At 44.0% G+C, this 19,938-nt stretch overlaps 1 protein-coding gene across 3 annotated transcripts in view; it reads left to right on the top strand.

Annotated features, from left to right (window-relative positions):
* Positions 1-19,938, top strand: part of LOC141089140 (uncharacterized) — a 228,837-nt gene that overhangs the window by 146,814 nt on the left and 62,085 nt on the right. The window contains exons 1-5 of one of the 3 annotated variants that reach the window (XM_073575460.1): positions 1,210-1,314; positions 6,249-6,378; positions 6,565-6,768; positions 8,439-8,493; positions 8,576-8,680. In XM_073575460.1, coding sequence (XP_073431561.1) covers positions 6,586-6,768; positions 8,439-8,493; positions 8,576-8,680 — 343 coding nt within the window. In that variant the 5' untranslated portion in view covers positions 1,210-1,314; positions 6,249-6,378; positions 6,565-6,585. Of the gene's footprint in view, positions 1-1,209; positions 1,315-6,248; positions 6,379-6,564; positions 6,769-8,438; positions 8,494-8,575; positions 8,681-19,938 lie in introns of those variants that run through there. The other 2 variants (XM_073575459.1, XM_073575461.1) reach the window with 2 other exon arrangements.

The following is a 19,938-nucleotide window of genomic DNA, read 5'->3' on the forward strand; positions in this document are numbered from 1 at the left end:
TTTGTATAGCGGTGTAGATTTTAAGCCAGAGTGATGTTGCTTGAAGAGGAAGGAGCACAGTATGACTGCCTGTGTTAAGGTACTGTCACACTTAGCGATGCACCAGCGATCCTGACAACGATATGACCCAGTCAGGATCGCTGGTGCATCGCTAAGTGGTCGGTAACAAACAGGCAGATCTCACCAGCGACATAGCAGCGGTTGGTGGTCGCTACTTACCTGTCAGACGCGGCGATGAAGACGTCCTCCCGCCCGCATCCACGCGTCGCTCGTCTCCATAGCAGGAAGCCCAGCAGGAAGCTGTCTGGTTCTGTATGTCAGACAGCTGGGGATATCACAGTACTTGTGAATCCCAATGTACTAGCACTTCACCTGACTCCTACTGTGATTGTTTTAATCCTGTGATTTAAATAAAGCTGTGGCCATTTTGACAACCAAAATAATGTGTTTTGTGTATTTATGCCAGTGCCTAGGTTTACTGGTTATGTGCATAAGGCCTATGAGGAGTTATTGCAGTAAACACTTAGCAGGAGAAATCTAGTGTTGAAGACTCATTAAAATGAATGGATCACCATGTTCTACTTGGTCACACCAAGTCTTTTAGGGCAGGTGTCGCTATTTGCAGCTGCTCTTTGCTTTAGAAATAATAGAGTATAATCTTGACTCAAGGACCCCCTAACATCTGAATGGGTGTTGATTAGGGGTAGCTGTATTATGACATTAAGATAGATTATGGAATAGAATGAAATATCTTTTTATTTAGTAGGTTTCGTTAGCTTTGACAACCTCTTTTTAAAATACCCTCTTTGAGATTCCTGAGTTAGTAGACCGGGTTCCCCCATTTAAGACCATTATCAAGTAGCCAGACCATAAAGTGCCCACAAGGAGAACCCATGAGATACAGGCTTTGCATGGACAGGCCATTGATCTCGATGTGGACCATGTATCCAGGTTTTCACTATATAAACTTAACCCACCACCTTAAAGTCATCTTAAACAGCACTGCTGCAACTTGTTCATAAGTGGCCAGCTCCGTCACATATCTAAGAAAAAACCTTCTATATTCCTCCAGATTGGTGGGCCTGAGCTTGTAGCCTCTTATGTCTCTCCACCTTCCTTTTCCTGGATTGATGTGACTGATGTCCCTTGCGTCAGAAAAGGAGGGTGGTGACTGTGGAGACAGAGGAGGCTCCAAGCACAGACCAGTGACGACCATCGTACCGGATGTGTCGATTAGCATACATCGCAGGAAGATTATAGAAGATATGCCGAAGAGCTGGAAACATAAATAGGATGGTGGATGACTTAAAGATGGTAGATTAAGTTTTAACATCAGCCTTTAATTTCCTCTGTAGTGGTACTGAAGGAAAATTCATTTGCTGTTGACTTCATCCACAGATTTCTGCTGATCACTGATCGGCAAAAGGGTCAAAGAAATCCTGTGGGCTGCCTGCTCTCAAGGGACCCTTCCAAAATTAGCGATTGTTCCATAAAAAAGTAGTATAATATGTGATTGACTTTCTGCCAAAAAACTGAAATGTTAATTAGAAAAAACTATTTAGTACTTAATGTATATTTATTACCACAATATTACAGCGACTGTTTACTTAACTAACACAGATTTCCGCAGCCATAAAAGCTTTAAGAGTCAGGAGTTTGAGCCGAAATAAAATATTACGGCTTTTACTTCTAAATGCTACTGAACTTTTAATGAGCATTTCAGCATTAAACTACCATTATGACAAATGGATGGTTATGTTTCTGTGAAATAATTGTCCTTCCAGCCTGACAAATACTGTGTGCACTGCCTGCTAGTTTGGAGTTAGGAAGCTTACGATGAGGTAATGGGAGTTTTTGGCGACAGTGTTATTTTTATTACAGCTGGAGGTGGTTTCATCAAGATTTTACATGCTGCCACAGTTCACTTGAGGATGTCATCATTGTTAATATGACTTTACGACGACATTCTTCACAGCCGTGCCCGGAGTTATAATGTGGGTCACTTTAAGCTATCTTTTTTTTCCAAATGTAATTTACATCCATATAAGTTCCTACCTAGAATGCAATTGCACAGGACACCAGGGTCATGGAGTTGTATTATTTTGCTAGCCATTTTTTATAAATTGAAAGGGTCTGCACGTCAGGGCACCCACTAGTATCTAAGAGTCACAGTGCAGCATTTTGCTCCTGAGGAGCATAGAGCATGTGTATCCCTGATGACCTACCGCATTATGAGTATGAAGACAACAAGACCCATTGCAGTAGGCTTAAAGGAGTTATCCAGGGCTATTTCATTTTTTTTTTTTTTTTACTAAGGGCCTGAGACATAACAAGCAGATAGATGCTAACTATCTACCTGTTGTGCCCACTCCGATCTCTGCTGGCACAAAACGGTCACAGACCGCTCCTGCCGGTGATTCAGCGGCTTCCACTGACATCATGTTGACAGTGCTATTACACTCTGCTCTTTTAATGGGGCTGCTGCCTAACTGCAAAAAGCCAGCTGTCACTCAACATGACATCGGCAGTGACGCCCCGTCGCCAGAGCAGCCTGGAAGAACTGCTCTGTTAACCTGGAGCAGTTGAAGTACTAGCAAGATCGATCAGTCACTGCTCTGAGTCGGCCTTGAGTAGAACAGGCAGGTGGTTGCCTCTGTTAGCCACTACCTGCCTGTTAGTTTTTAGGCCCATAGTGAAAAAAAATAAAATAGTTCTGGATAACCCCATTAAATACCGGGAAACCCAACTGCTTCTCTCAAGTATTGCGGGATTGTGGACTAAGTGGGACTATTCTTAATATAAAATGGACCATCAGGATTTTTTCTACGGAACGAGTGTTAAATGCATATCGAACATCTAAAATAGACCCATGTCTGAAAACGTTCTGTGTGAACAGGCCCTTCATTGGCACACGGAGCTATGTCATACATGACACCATACAAACTTTGAGTAGCGCCCAGAAATCGGGCAATACTTCCAAAATGACAAGGAAATCACAATGTTGGACTTTGGCTGCTACAATCTGTTGTACTGTAGCTGAGAAGCTCTGGATTCGAGGAGGTCAATACTTCGCTTCGCATATTATGCTTCTGGTTCATCAGTGTTTTCATTTGCTGCAATTATTAATGTTTCTTCTACAAGCTAACACTTTACTGCTCAATAAAAAAAAAGGGCTTACAGGAGTGGAACCGCTGAACTCCGCACAACCTCTTGCTTGGAAGGGAACAGAGTTCTTGTAGAGAAGTTATACATGTTGATTACTCAATGGTGCTCACAGAATATTGGAGTTAAAGGAGGAACTTTCTTCTAGGTCAGACCAGCCTCAAAATCTAATTTCCATCTCAGCAGTGACACTTAGAGGCCTGAAGATGAAACTGTCTGCCTCAAGAACGCATTCAGAGACCTCTTTTAGTGACAGGTTATCACACTGCTTTGTATTACCATTTTTATTATTTTTACCACCTTATTTTTTTGCAATGGCTATTGCGAACAGACTATGGACCTTCATGGTGATCTATTCTAGAATATATACTTATTACCATAATATTGACTTTTAAGAGCAGGAGAGATGAGAGTAAAAGAAGATAAAAGCACAGAGCAGCTGCAAAGAATGTCATTTCTTTGAGGCCGCCATAGTGATCTTAATATCTTATTTTTATTTATCCACAGTATGATATTTCATATGTTGAAACATATTGGACTAAATGAATCTACACACTTTGCCATAGAGTAATAAAGGGAACCTGTCACCATGGAAATGCAGTCCCATCTGCAGGCACTATGTTATGGAGCAGGGGGAGCGGGGCAAATCGATATATAATTATGTAAGAAAAGATTCAGTATAAACTGCGTATTAATCATTTAATCCTCGGCCCTTTCTGGTATTTTTGGTCCAGTGGGTGGTCCCATCAGGGATTGACGTATACAATGGAAGCTGTCAGTCACTGATAGGACCGCCCACTGGACCAAAAATATTAGAAAGAGCAGAGGCTTAAGTGATAAACTCAGATTATACAGAGTCTACAGTCACAAAAGTATAGCACAATATACTCAGCTCTATAACATGGTGCCTGCAGATTAGACAGCATTTTCCCGATGACAGGTTCCCTTTAATATCCACCAACGTGGGGGGGCAGCCATGTGCTTGTCTCTCTTATCCCTACTACAGTGCCCATGCCCCCAGCTTCCTTCTCATATCCTGGGCTGGATACCCAATTCTTCTTTTACTTTTTTGCTAAAACTGCTGAGATTATGGATGAAGAAGCATTTTCCAGTTCATGCAACCTATCAAATAGGAGGAACAAGGATGAAGAAGAGCAGGAATTTTGTTAGCCATTCCATTGATAGATTTTAATAGTAATTCAGGCTTAATTATTTAATTTCTACATTAGAGCTGTATTCACACTGTATTTGGCCTGTACATCCCACATTTATGATCCTGTTGTACTGTAAATTGTAGTCAACCATGTTTTTCAATACAGTTGTAATAAAGGTAGCCATGCCTACTGACCAGAAGAATCTGTAGAGAGGATCCTCGCACACATTTTAAAGAAACTTTTTAAAAAAATGAGCAAAAACCCTGCTGTAACTAAATAAGTAAAAAGCAAAAGTGCATTTAAATAACGCAGGGTTCTTAGTAATTCTGATTTTGATCAATATCATAAAAGCCATCCCACCGTCAACAAGGTGACTCTGATCGGGGCGGTCCTACACTGTCTAATATTTTTTTATCCTTACCTTGTGTCAAATTTGACCTCAGTGTGTGAATAAGGGCAGACAAAAGGACTGGGTCCCAACCAGTGGACATCAGTCTGGGGAAGCTTTTAAGGCTGTGTGCCCACGTTGCGCTTTTTTAAGCATTTCCACCTCGTTTGTGCCTGCTCAGACGCTGCAGAAACGCTTAAAAGAAGCTTCACATTAAATTGCATGCGTTTTTGGCTTTTTGTGCCAATGCATGCGTTTTTAAACGCTCAGGAATCACTTAGTGGCTAGAAACGCAGCATGCTCATTAATTTCTGCATTGCTGAGCGTTTTTAGCCTTTTCCAATGTTCCCAGAAAACGCGTCAAAAACGCGCATCTTTTGTGCAAAAAAAGCGCGGAAATAAAATGCGCGTTTTCTGGGAAGGAGATCAGTTTCCTGAGCGTTTTAAAACGCTAACGTGGGCACATAGCCTAAATGTAATTTCCAGCTCAGGAGAGGGAGGCCACACCCCGACTTGCACAGAATGCAAAAATACAAAGAGACAAAACACAAAAATTGAGCTTGGTTTAAGTTGATATACATGCAGCAAATAAACGCATGTTCACATCAGCCATAAAACATACAACGCCTACCAAAATATATATATATTTTTGGGTAGGTTTTGTATATTTTATGGCTGATGTGAACATGCGTTTATGTGCTGCATGTATATCAACGTAAACCAAGCTCAATTTTTGTGTTTTTTATTTTAAAGAAACTGTAGAAATCACTCACCTTTCCACGGAAACCTGTAAAAGTCGATACAGGATGTACCATGGCCACTCCTGCTGGTGAACATGCAAGGGAGCAAATCAGACCCCAACAGTACCCCCTGATGCTAGGCTATGCCACTGCACTCTGGGATTAAATCCCCTATGGTATAGGTTGCCGATATTATAAAACACTTCTGGTGGATCATTTTTTTTCAAACTCTACAATCATAATGCTTGGATAAATACACTTGCAAGATATATCGGAGTACTTATCACACCATGACCAAATTGTCTACTAGGTGCCATAGATATGAATATGTCTGATATTTTCTCCTGCAGGTATAAGGAAAAGAAATGAAAGCCACTGACTTTTGTCCTCAAAAATAAATAAACCATTGCAAATTTTTATTTTATTACTGCAATTTTGTAGAAACTGGGCAAATAATTGCTCCCAATTTCAGCCCATGTAAACATGGCGGTGATCACCTGACAAGTGAGGGAAAACTAGTTTGTCAGGTGATCAGCTAATTTCAGCTAACAAAAAATCATTTTATCAGCAGCACATCGCTCTGTGTAAACAGGAATTGTGCTGCTAAAGCCTGTTTCACACTTCAGTTTTTTTGTGTCAGTCAAAATCCGCCAATTTTGGAAAAAAACGGATCCGCCAAAAAGGGGGCGGATCCGTTTTTTTCCCCCATAGACTAACATTAGTGGCGGATCTTGACTGACGGTCATCCGTCACATACGTTTTTGACGGATCCGCCAAAATTTCTCTCTCTCTCTTTTTTTCCAGGCACGTGTTCCTATAAACTTCAGCCTTCGCCGGATCCATCAAAACAACGGTCCGGTGGCACATGCTGCTGTGATATTGGAGACGGATCCGTTTTCCGCCATTTTCACGGATTACAACGGATCTGAAAAACGTAAGTGTGAAACAGGCCTAACCTGTACTATGTGTCACATTGTTTGGGGAAACAGGCCGGTAAACGAGTGTTGATGGACTTCCAAATAGTCAATTAGCACTCATGAAAGGTGCAGTAATGGGCTGAAATTGGAATGTCGAAATTACCAGTAGTCTTGTTTTATAACCTTGCTACTTATTTATTTAGGTTTTTTCAAAGATCATTCTTATGTATGCGCTCAACATGGAGAAAGAGCTACGAGAAGACGCTGGATTGTTTGCTCCATTTGCAGGAAGCTTGTCTCCAATTCTTTTCTCTGAAGAAGACGGTGAATATGATTCTCTAAATTCAGCAGACAGGCGAGAAAATACATTTGTCCTCCTCAAGAATGACAGATCGCCTGATCACCGTGTAAGAGATTTACTTTGCCGTACTGATTTCCCGCGCTGAAACTATCCACCCTTTCCTTTCCATGTCACAATGGCCCACATTTACTAAAGTTATTGCACCTATTTTCTGTCTCAAAATTTCATAAGCTGATAAATCACAATTTTACACCAAAAAGAATGAGCACCATGCTCGATGATTGTGGGCTTGGCTAAGTGGAGACCAAATATGTGCCAAAATTAATATTGTTGTGTGCCAAAATTTTGTTTAATAGTAAGGCAACTAAGAGTCAGCAGAAGTGAAAGGTGTCTAACTTCCAGCAGGACGTGACATATTGATCACACAACATGAGTCACTGTGATTAATTTGCCACATCTACCGACTACCTCCTAGGCTTAATTAAATCAATATAACCACTAAAAAGCATTAGTAAATGTGCCTCATTGTATATTAAAGGATGTCTGATTAGAAACCCTAATCCTGAATATACCTTGAGTTATTGAAGGAGAGTTCTTTGTTCCAAACCCTCATTTATTAGCCGTGACAACAAACTTTTTTCTCTGTTAAGGTCCTAGTCCTTCCGAGCTTTACATGTAGAGCGCAGAGAGTTTACATTAATCTTACATTTATTGCTATAGAAAAGGAAATATTCTACCTGTGAAGTTTGAAAGGGAACACCATGGTTGGCAAGAATAGTCCTTCATGGTTATCAGATTTTGCTAATCTTTTCCACAGCCAACAATTACTAGTGGCTCAGTGGAAAATATCAAAATTTGAGAGTCTTCAGTGGTTGATACCTTTTAATGGCCAATTGAAAAGATGGTAACAAATTTCAAGCTTTCGAGACTACTCACGTCTCTTCATCAAGCCTAGAATAACACACAATCTGAAAAATCACATATTTATGGACAACAAGACAAAAAAGTAATGCAGTAGATAACACAAGTGACGTGAAGCAGAACTATAGATGTGGGACGGGGAGAAAACAGTTGTGGCCGTAAATATTGGATCAATTCATAGTGGCTCGGTGGTCAGCACTGGGATCTTGGGTATGAATCTGACCAAGAATAACATGTGCATGGAGTTTGTATGGACTCCCTTTGGTCCATTGGCTACCTCTAAAATTTGGCCTTAGTGTGTGTGCATGAGTGTGTTTGTATGATAGGTATAAGAAAATCTTTGCACAGCTCTGTGGAATATGTTAGTGTTATAAGAAACATGATCTTCCTACATGGATGCACCAATGAGAGATTTGTCGTTGGACACTCGAGGCATACTGTTCTTATACACCGTTCCACTGAGGTCCATCCTTTCTGCTATTGAATTTTACAAAGGGAAATGAATAAGTAAATCAATATAGATATGAAAACAGGTAATGCTCTGCTCATATCAGCATTGTCCTTCATTCCATTGGTATCATCCCACCTGTGTCAGTTCCTTTCCACATATGACACTTATGAGTCATGCAGTTTTCATTGTCAGTTCCTGGTTCCACAAGGGAGAGCAGACATAGGGTAATGTGCCCTTGGCGGAAAGGACAGGCTACACATGATCTGCCGTGCTTTCTCAGGGTCAACCAGAATAATAATAAATCAAAACAGCCAAGTTTTTTTTCTGATAAATTAGAAACTGTCAACATTTTATTTATTGAATGCTTATAATATAACTTAGCAAAATATGTTTTATGATTCTAGGTGTCATCCGATTATGTGCTTTCCTCCTCAACAACTGGTAATATATACAAGCTCGGTAAAGAGAAATATTCAAGGGAATGTGAGTGATAGGAATGATTTTGGAAACCACGCAGTAATTATTTCTGTCTCTAATGCAGGAAGCAGGACCTATTCTCCCTCATGTTCAGAGTCTGAGGAAGAGACCGAATTAACCTATAACTCCCCAACACCGCTCCTAGAAATCAGCAGCTCATCATCAAGTAGTGAGTAAATCCCCTTGAATACTGTATTTGGATGGTAGAGAAAATAGTTTAGTTATGGAAGGGTCGGCCAGGGTGGTAGTCGTGGCTGAGGACCTCTGCTCCAGCACACCCTGGTCTCCCCTCACATAAAAATAATGTCTCTTAGTCAGCATACCTGTGTCTTCAGGTCCAGCATCATCAGATTCTCTTCTGAGCCACTGAAGGCTGTCTGCAGACGATTTTGCATGAATTGAGACACAGTCCATTTCAACTTGAATCTAAACATCTTTACTGTTTCCATTTCTCAGCACATCCAAGTATTTCAGAGCATTAACCACAGGTTGAACATCACAGATTCCTTCATCTTTCTCTGCACTACTTGCCACATCCTCCAGTACCTTACGGGGTAATAGCACCTTAGACGGTATTGCAGCGTCCTCCTTTTCCAGACTCACTGTATTTGGGTTTCACTGTACTCTTCCCGGACCACTTTCTTTCTTCTCTTCCAAACTGCTGCAACACTGATACTTAATACTGAGATTCAGTACTAAGGACCCCTGGATGGTTGGGCTTCACTGCTTTGTTAATGTTGTGGGTCTGCTGTGGCGTCCTGGGCCTATGACCCATGCGGACGTTTCGGGCGCCTGGGGCCTTCTGCCTCTACCTCTCATCTCTCCTTCCTTACCACACAGCAGCCCCTCCTGCAGTTTAACTATTCATATCCTGATTTCCTATTCCTACTATACTATATTCAGTACTCTATCTACAACTAGGATGTGCCCCATCTTGTGGCCATTCTTATAACTGCACTTACCCTATTAAACATAGCAGTATTGCAACAGTATAAAATTATTCACATATATACATTTAGCAAGAAACAGTAATACACTAGACAGTGTAGCAGTACCATTGTATATTTAACAAATATACATACACTGATAATATACGGCACCGGGACGAATGAGAAAGGCAAAGGTGTAACCGTAATATAGCATACCCTCTACAGTTAGACAGGACCAAAATTATTGAGATTGGAGATTTGTGCCCCAGTCTTAATGATCGGGACCGCTGGAGTAAGGTGCACTTAATTCATAAATTAGGTGCATCTTACAACTGCTGTGCACTTCTACCAGAAATGTTACTCCATTCAGGGACTAGTGTACATCTCTAGCAAAATTTACGCCACTAAGGTGACATATACTGTATTTTAAGTAATTAGATGGACGGACTTAGCCATGCCCTGTCCTAAACATTCTTTGCCTATTTTTGTTAAGCTGGCCCGAAATATTTCCAGTATTGCAACACCAGGCAGGTAGCTCAGTGGTTGGTACTGTTGCTTTGCAATGCAGATCCTGGGTACAAATCCCACCAAGGACAACATCTGCAAGGAGTTTGTATGTTCTATCCAGATTCTCCAGTTTGCTCCCACCTTCAAAAGCATACTGATAGGGATCTTAGATTGTAAGTGTGGTGCCCTGTGTCTTTATTGCCACAAAAGGGTTAAATATGTACTGTTTTGTAAGCAATGGGAAATATGCTTTCTCTGCTAGAGACCACACACACACACACACACACACACACACACACACACACACACACAATTTACACCACTCCCTCACTTGTCTGAAGCTTAGAGCTTTGCAGACATACCCTAACTGGGAGGGGGAGGGGTCGAGTTGTTGTTTCAGTGAACAAGAAGGAGGAAGAACATCTTGGAGGCCATGTTTAGACATGTGCTCGAACCAGGAGTGAGAGCTAAGAAGCATCAGGGACCAGCCCCTAGACCATCCATGCTTTCAGAGCAGGGTGGTAAACTGAGAGACTGCGTGGGATTATACGACCAGCAGAAAAGTGTTTTCCCTCAGAAATACTGCAATAACCTAGGATCAGTGAAGGATAGTGCAAGTGGGAACTTGAGCTGCTTCACGCTGCATGTTGCTGAAGGCGAAATACCCAGCGAGTAGAGGCAATACTGGGAAGTTCTAAACTCCAGGAAGCCTTGGTCCCAGAAGGGATTAGAATAGGAGGAAGCTTACACCAAGTCACAGCAGAGAGAAGGATATCTCTCATTCTCCAGAGCAGACTGTAACCTGGTGAGAGTTGTAATATCTCCTCTGAACTGCACCTGAACTACATTAAAGGATAAAGTGACTTTTCTTGTCTCCTGCCTTATTACTTCATGCCTTCTACTTTCATCACAATCTCTGGGGATCTGCCCTGGTTGGAGAGGGCTTAACATGCCATCACCATCTTCTCCCCCAGGGATCATCTGCAGTGCCGGCTATACTACAGTCGAACACTCCAACTGGCATCACGAATCACTACATAAACTTTATTCCCATCCAATTCTACCCCTTTTACATGACAACCTGCGGCCACGGACCGGGTCACTGCCACTGTGACATTTTCCATTGAAGTTAATAGGCTCGGTACCGAGTATCCCATGGCCTCTGGGGCGCGTCATAAGCCCCAATGGGCCCCAGTGATGATGTCTGTAAAGTGCTGCAGAATATGATGGCGCTATGTAAGCAACTTCAAGCTGAGGACCAAACAGGGATGACGAATGAAACGACAGGGAAAAAAAGATTTTTGGATTGTATGTCACCTGACCATTGATCCACATTGCTTTGTGTGCCACAATAAACAAAGTTTGTGACCTTGAGGAAAATGTCTGAACGTCCAGGGGCTCGTTGCATAACAACTCTGCTTCAGTTTTTATGAGCGGCATACTTTGTAGAATTTACTCCCTTAAAATATCATCTTCCAGGTCATGCGTAAGCTGGCTAGGCCAGACTCGTACGGCTCTGGCTACAGGAATAGCAGACTATCAGACCTGCAATCCATAGGATCCGTTAACAGGGAGGTTTCTTCAGATGGAAAAATTGAACCATTTGCCAATTTTTCTGCTGCCAGATCAACCTGGTATGATTCATTTTTGCACTCTGGTCCATTTTCCTGTCAGGCTTATTCCAGTCTTTTTAAACCACTCCTTCATTAATGCATGAGAAGGAAGCACTTTCTCTTTAAAAATAGGGAAATAGTACAAATGCTCCTTGATAGCTTTAGGATCCACGCCTTTCCCTGTTTCCACAGTGCTTTTAACCACTTTAATTAATTTAGGAACTTTGCTCTTATTTAATACATAATAATCCTATAGAGTCTCATTTCACTCTGACACACCAGCATTACATCAGAGGAAGACTGGGAGGACTGTGGGGGATGAGGCTCTCTTTCTAGTAGACCTGGGGCCTTTAAATTCCTGGAAGGTGTCAGATAGCAGACCTTTAAGCCAACAAAGAAACCCTTTTGCTTTGGTCTGATCAGTCTAAAGCCCTGTCACACATAGCTGAGTCACAAGTTTTGTGACGCAACAGCGATCTCACCAGCGAGATCGCTGTGTGTGACACTTCTCAGCGACCGGCCCCCCTGCCGGATATCATCGATCGTCTTGGAATGGCCAGGACATTTTTTTGATCGCTGGTCTCCCGCTGGCCAGCACGCATCGCTGCGTGTGACAGGCGGGAGACCAGCGATCAACAAGCTGCCGCTGGTAACTAAGGTAAACATCGGGATTCTAAGTGGCGCGTAGCGCTTAGAAACCCAATGTGTACCTTAGTTACCAGCGCACTGGTACAGGGAGCTGGTAACCAAGGTACACATCGGGTTTCTAAGTGCTGCATGCTGCTTAGAAACCCGATGTGTACCTTGGTTACCAGCTCCCTGCACCAGCGCGCTGGTAACTAAGGTACACAGTGGGTAACTAAGCGACGTGCGTCGCTTGTTACCCACGTGTCGCTGGTGCTGATCGCTGGTGAAGCTGCCTGTTTGGCAGCTCACCAGCGATCACGTAGCGACACACCAGCGATCCTGACAAGGTAATATTGTTGTCGGGATCGCTGGTGCGTCGCTATGTGTGACGGGGCCCTAAGGGGGGCAGATCAGGAGACCTTGGTGGCCATTCAACTGGTCCATGATGAGCATCCACTTTCCAGGAAACTGTTCATGTAGGAATGCTCGGACCTGACACCCATAATGTGGTGGTGCACCATCATGTAGGTGCATTCCTACATGAACAGTTTCCTGGAAAGTGGATTGGTCATCGTGGACCATTTGAATGGTCACCAAGGTCTCCCGATCTTACCCCCTTAGACTTTTATCTTTGGGTTCATCTGAAGGCAATTGTCTATGCTGTGAAGATATGATATGTGCAGCATCTGAAACAACGGATACTGGAAGCCTGTGCTAGCATTTCTTCTGTGGTGTTGCTATTAGTGTGTCAAGTGTGAGAAAAGAGGGTTGCATTGACAATCCAACACAATGGACAGCACATTGAACATTTTATAAGTGGTCATAAACTTGTAAATAACTCATGAAAGAATAAAGATACATTAAAACCAAGCACACCATTGTTTTTTTCTGGTGAAATTCTCAATAAGTTTGATGTGTCACATAACCCTCTTCCCATTGAAAAAAATAAAGCTGGATCCAAAATGGCCAACTTCAAAATGGCCACCATGGTCACCACCCATCTTGAAACGTTTCCCCCTCCCATATACTAATGTGCCACAAACAGGAAGTTGATATCACGAACCATTCCTATTGTATCCATATAAATGGCCCACCCTGTACATTGTTTTTCATGGAAGAGTCATCAAAATATAACCTTTCCTGTATCCTCACCATAAAATTCAGAGAAAGAAGTATGCAAAAGAACATCAAAACAAGCTTGATGCATTTTGGGAACAAGTCCTGTGTACCGATGAGGTAAAAATAGAACTCTTTGGCCATGCCAAATGCAACAGATGCAAACATAATATCATTCATTAAAAACTGAAGTTGCAAAGTGGATGGCTTCTACAAATGGATAATGACCCGAAACACACGTCAAAATCCACAATAGACTACCTCAAAAGGAGCATGCTAAAGATTTTACAATGGCGCTCACAGTCCCCTGATCTGAGCATCATTGAAAATCTGTGTCTAGACCTCAAAATAGCAATGCATGCAAGATGACCCAGGAATCTCACAGAACTGGAAGAATTTTCCGAAGAAGGATGGATGAAAATCCCTTAAACAAGAATTGAAAGACTCAAAACATGCAAGATTTCTGCCTCTCACAGACCTGTAACTTCTTCTTTAAGAGGCTCCTCTGTCCTCTACTCATTAGCTGTAGTAATGGCACCTGTTTGAGCTTGTTATCAGTATAAAAGACAACTGTCCACAACCTCAGTCACACTCCAAGCTCCACTATGATGAAGACAAAAGAGCTGTCGAAAGACACCAGAAACAAAATTGTAGCCCTGAACCAGGCTGGGAAGACTGAATCTGCAATAGGCAAGCAGCTTGGTGTGATGAAATCAACTGTGGGAGCAATAATAATAAAATGGAAGACATACAAGACCACTGATAATCTCCCTCAATCTGGTGATCCACGCAAGATCTCACCCCGTGGGGTCAAAATGATCACAAGAACAGTGAGCAAAAATCCCAGAACCACACAGGGGAATCTAGTGAATGACCTGCATAGAGCTGGGCCCACCGCAACAAAGGCTACCATCAGTAGCACACTACGTCACCAGGGACTCAGATCCTGCAGTACCAGACGTGTCCCCCTGCTTAAGCCAGTATATGTCCAGGCCCATCTGAAGATTGCTAGAGAGCATTTGGATTATCCAGAAGAGTATTAGGATAATGTCATATGGTCTGATGAAATCAAAGTAGAACTGTTTTGTAGGAACAAAACTCGTTGTGTTTGTAGGTGACAGAATGATGAGTTGCATCCAAAGAACACCATACATACTGTAAAGCATGGGCGTGGCAACATCATGCTTTGGGGCTTTTTCTCTGCAAAGGGACCAGGACGACTGATCCGTGTACATGAAAGAATGAATGGGGTCATGTATCGTGAGATTTTGAGTGCAAACCTCATTCCATCAGCAAGGTCATTGAAGATGAATTGTGGATGGTCTTTCAGCATGATAATGATCCCAAGCACACCGCCAGAGCAATGAAGGAGTGGCTTTGTAAGAAGCATATGAAGGCTCTGGAGTGGCCTAGCCAGTTTCCAGATCTCAACCCATTAGAAAACCTTTGGAGGGATTTGAAAGTCCGTGTTGCCCAGCGACAGGGTCAAAACATCCCACTTCCAAATTCATTATGATGCTATCAGGTACTGAGCATCCTCTGCCACCTCCCAATTCATTACAAATCCCTGACAGCGTCTTCTCCCACCTTTCAGCTCATTATAAAGGGTCTTATGCACCAGCCCCCCCTCCTCTCCCAATCCAGAAAAAAAATTTAAGTCCCCGATAGCATCACAATGAATTGTGAGATGGAGAAGGATGCTATCAGGGGCTTAGCCCCCTCCTTCACCACCCGATTCATTTTATATCCATATCTGTCTTCTTCCACCTCCCCCTGTTCGTAAGTCCATTATAAATCCCCCTTCCTCCAATCCCCCACAGCCCATCATTGTTCTCTCCCTCACCTCCATCAATGCCTTCTCCACCACCCCAACAGTCCCTCACCACCACCTCCATCATTATACTCGCCACCACCTCCATCATTACCCTCTCCACCACCTCCATTATTGATCTCCACTTCCACCCCATCATTGTCCTCTCCCCCACCTCCATCATTGCTTTCTCCACCACCCCATCATTGCCCTCTCCTCCGCCCCCATCATTGCCTGTTATGAATGAGTCACCGAGGAGAAAAAACAAAAACAAGCTAAGCCCCAGAAAACCAGAGAGGTTGGTAACTAAGCGGATTGCAGACCCCTGATCCTATCCACACAACTAGCAGTAGCCGTGGAGCGTACCTACGATGATCCTAGATGCCTCATCACAGCTGGAGAACTATATAAGCTTTAAGCAAGAAAAGGGGAAATCTAAACTGCCCCAGAGCAGACCCCAAAGCAATAGACAGCCCCCAAACATGTATTGTCGGTGAGACAAGATGAAAACACAAACACAGATAGAAAAATAGGCTGTGCAAACGAAGGGGCCCACACTAACTAGAAAGGACAGGAAAGGAAAGATGCTGTCTGCAATCACGCACAAAACCCTGCCAAAAAATGGCACACACTTTCTGATAACAAAAACCATGAGTCGCTAGACTTCAATTCCCTATATCAGCACTCTGGTATATTCTGAAGACAGAGCAAAAAGAGACCAATCTGATCAGGGACAAAAAGCAAACTGGCATAAACAAAGACATAAGAATGGAAATTCAGCACAGCCCCAGCAGGGGCTGGCTGACCACAAAAACTGAGTAAACCAGACCAAATCTCATGTGAAAAATAGCAGAGCACACTTAGCTTGAGAAGGCAGGAACAGAACTGGAAACCAGAACCTCAGGGCAGGAAAAAATCACCAGCACAAAATTAGGGAGTCGGCTGTCTTAAAACCAGTCAGAGACTCCTGATGTCCACTCATAGTCCTCCTCCTCAGGTGGCAGGTCTCTGCTATTTAGATCAGCTTCATTACCTGCTGTCACCACCAGAGGGAGCCCGGATGGAGAACTCACGACTGTGAACTCATGACTGTCAACACAGCCAGCTCCACACCCTCACCAGAAGCCAGAGGTAAACCAGAAAATGAGTTCACAACAATTGCCCTTGCCACCCCCTCCATCATTATCCTCTCCATCACCTCCATTATTGTTCTCCCCTTCCACCCCATCATTGTCCTCTCCCCCACCTCCATCATTGCCTTATCCCCCACCCCATCATTGCCCTCTCCAACACCTCCATCATTGCCTTCTCCACCACCTAATCACCTTCTCCCCACCTTAATCATTGCCCTCAGCACTACCCCTATCATTGCCCTCTCCACCACCTCCATCATTGCCCTCTCCCCACGCCAATTATTGCCCTCTCCACCACCCCAATCATTGCCCTCTCCATCACCTCCTTCATTGCCCTTTTCACCACCTTCATCATTGCTCTGCCCCTCCACCCTCATCATTGTCCTCTCCACCACCTCCATCATTGCCTTCTCCCTCACCACCCTCACCATTGCCTTTTCCCCACCTCAGTCATTGCCCTCTCCACCAATCCTATCATTGCCCTCTCCAACACCTCCATCATTGCCCAGTCCTCACCACAATCATTGCCATCTCCACCACCTCCATCATTAACCTCTCCACCACCTCCATCATTGTTCTCACCCTCAACCCCATCATTGTCCTCTCCATCACCTCCATCATTGCCTTCTCCACCACCCCATCACCTTCTCCTCACCTCAATCATTGCCCTCAGCAGTACCCCTATCATTGCCCTCTCCACCACCCCAATCATTGCCCTCCCCATCACCTCCATCATTGCCCTTTCCACCACCTCCATCATTGCCTTCTCCCTTACCGCCCTCACCATTTCCTTCTCCCCACCTCAATCATTGCCCTCTCCACCACCCCTATCATTGCCCTCTCCAACACCTCCATCATTGCCCAGTCCCCACCCCAATCACTGCCATCTCCATCATTACCCTCTCCACTGCCTGCATCATTGTTCTCCCCTGCACCCCATCATTGTCCTCTCCATCACCTCAATCATTGCCCTCTCCACCACTTCCATCATTGCCTTCTCCACCACCCCATCATTGCTCGCTCCACCACCCCCATCATTGCCTTCTCCATCACCTCCATCATTGCCTTCTCCACCACCACATCACCTTCTCCCCCACCTCAATCATTGTCCTCTCTACCACCTCCATCATTGCCCTCCCCATCACCTCCATAATTGCCCTTTCCACCACCTCCATCATTATCCTCTCCACCACCCCCATCATTGCCTTCTCCACCACCACCTTCATCATTGCCCTTTACACCACCTCTTTCACTGTTTTCTCCCCCACCACCCCCATCATTGCCCTCTCCACCACACACATATACAGCACCACTCTGCACGCTCCCTGACAGCCACACACACACACACACACACACACCCACTCTGCACATTCCCTGGCAAACAAAGACACACACACCCACACACAGCACCACTCTGCATGTTCCCCGGCAGCCACACACACACAGCATCACTCACCTCTCCACACATTTCCCGCAGCCGCAGCAGCACGTCCCCGCAGCATCTTCGTCACTAGCAGCTTTCTCGAATACAGCCGGGCGCTGAATGATGACGTCATTCAGCTGCACTGCTGTGTTAGACAGAAAGCGCAGGCAGGAAGTGATGGACAGATCCCTGCAGCTCCACTCCGCTGCCATTTTCTCCTGTAGGCAGTGGAGCTGCAAGGATCACTCCCTGCTCGCTGCACATGAGGGCAATCTGACAAGGGTCCCCCCGGAGCCTCGGGGCCAGATAAACAGGCCAGATTGCCCTCAGTGTTAGCTGCCCTGCAGGGGCCCTCCTCCATCTCGGGCCCCGAAGCAGCTGCACATGCGATATGTCCGCCCCTGATTAATGTCAAGTCTAACTGGACAAAGAAACACACATTAGTGTACACCACCATTTGATCATGGAACGTAGAAAGGGGTGAAGAAGGAAAAGGGATGTGTAATAAAATATAACCTTTATTAATAATTTGGTAACATATACTAAAAGAGTATCATACATCCATGTAGGATGTATACTGGATCACAGTATAATTATTATATGATCCACTATTCCCGATGGATCACAGTGCTCGATGATATATTGCTAGAAAAATTAATAGTGATCATCTATGACTGTTGTCTCTTGTAGAATTAAAAGTCAGGTTTGATTGAATAATCAGTGTAGAGATACTGTAATTATAACGATACAAAATGATAGTGGATAATAGAGTGATGTGTATACTTTTTGTAGGTAGACCGCTAACAGCTGTTAATATATACAGTATACTGTACATGGCTGTGGATGAACTGAACAGCCACATCGATCTACATACAAGAGGTCACTGTGTTGTGGCTTTGATTTAGTTGTAATTACCCTGATATAAGCTTATACTGCGTTCCATACCAGTAAAAGCACTACCAGCATGTGAGTGCTTGCTAGGAGTAACTCTAGCACAATTATATAGCAGTCACACTAGCGTGCAGGTTAGTCACACTTATATGGATAAGCTTCTACAGTATTAGCTGACAGTGCCATATGTATTCGATAGCTGACCGTCATGACCCAAGCGCATATTCCGCAGAGCGCTCTGCCAGGAGCCGCATATAGATATGTGTGGCCAGTGCCGGTTGAATGTATATTACCGTGGCTCATGCATGCACGGTCTCCTTCTGTGATTGCACGTGTCAATGTTGGTAAGTATATCCAGCGAGTTTGTGTTCATGCATAGGCTTTCATTGAAACGGCGATCTGCACTGTTATAACTTAGTTACTATCTAGACTCCATCATCGGGTATTTGCAATTCCACGGGGACAAAGTCCCTGACGTGGGTTTTGCCCTTATACCGTTTTTTTCTAGGGGCAAGGTCATCCCCATCCACAGGATATTTAACCATCCGGTCATGATTGACAGATGGGCTGGCCAATCATAGCTTTAATTTGATATATAGGTGTTTCAGGATTGGATAATTCAAAGAAGATCAATTCCAGATTGATTCCAATACTTAGGATTTTTGCAGAGATAGGGGAAGTTATGATATACACAAATTATTTTGTGACACTTTATACCCTAATAAAAATGTGTGGATCGTATATTTAGAGGTGTTATGTTAACTACAGTACATCAATCTTATTTGGATTTTATTATTTTGTAATAATAGAGGCAGGTTGAAGCCTGATATGTATTGTATTACATCCTGTTCAAAACTTGAACATTGTATATTGATTGTTAGTTGTATTTTATCATAACAAATACTTGACCTTGTTTGGTGACCTCAGGTTAGTGATTGAGTATCCACTCAAGTTCTCATTATTAGAGTTGAGCGATACCGTCCGATACTTCAAAGTATCGTATCGGATGGTATCGGCCGATCTTTAAAAAAAGTATCGGTATCGCCGATTCCGATACCGGAAGTCCCATTCAAGTCTATGGGACTTCCGGTATCGGAATAAGAAAAACCCTGTTTTTGCCTTGTACAGCCTCTCTGGGGTCTGTACGGGCCTTTCAGGGGGCTGTGCCGGCCTGCCAGGGGGTCTGTGCAGGCTCCGGTGGTCTGTGCCGGCCTGCCGGGGGGCTGTGCCGGCCTGCCAGGGGGGCTGTGCAGGCCTGCCGGTGGTCTGTGCAGGCTCCGGTGGTCTGTGCCGGCCTGCCGGGGGGCTGTGCCGGCCTGCCGGTGGTCTGTGCAGGCTCCGGGGGGCTGTGCCGGCCTGCCGGGGGGCTGTGCAGGCT

The sequence above is a fragment of the Dendrobates tinctorius genome, unplaced genomic scaffold (assembly GCF_039654945.1).
Source record: "Dendrobates tinctorius isolate UK_male_01 unplaced genomic scaffold, ASM3965494v1 ptg000044l, whole genome shotgun sequence".
Lineage (NCBI taxonomy): Eukaryota > Metazoa > Chordata > Amphibia > Anura > Dendrobatidae > Dendrobates > Dendrobates tinctorius.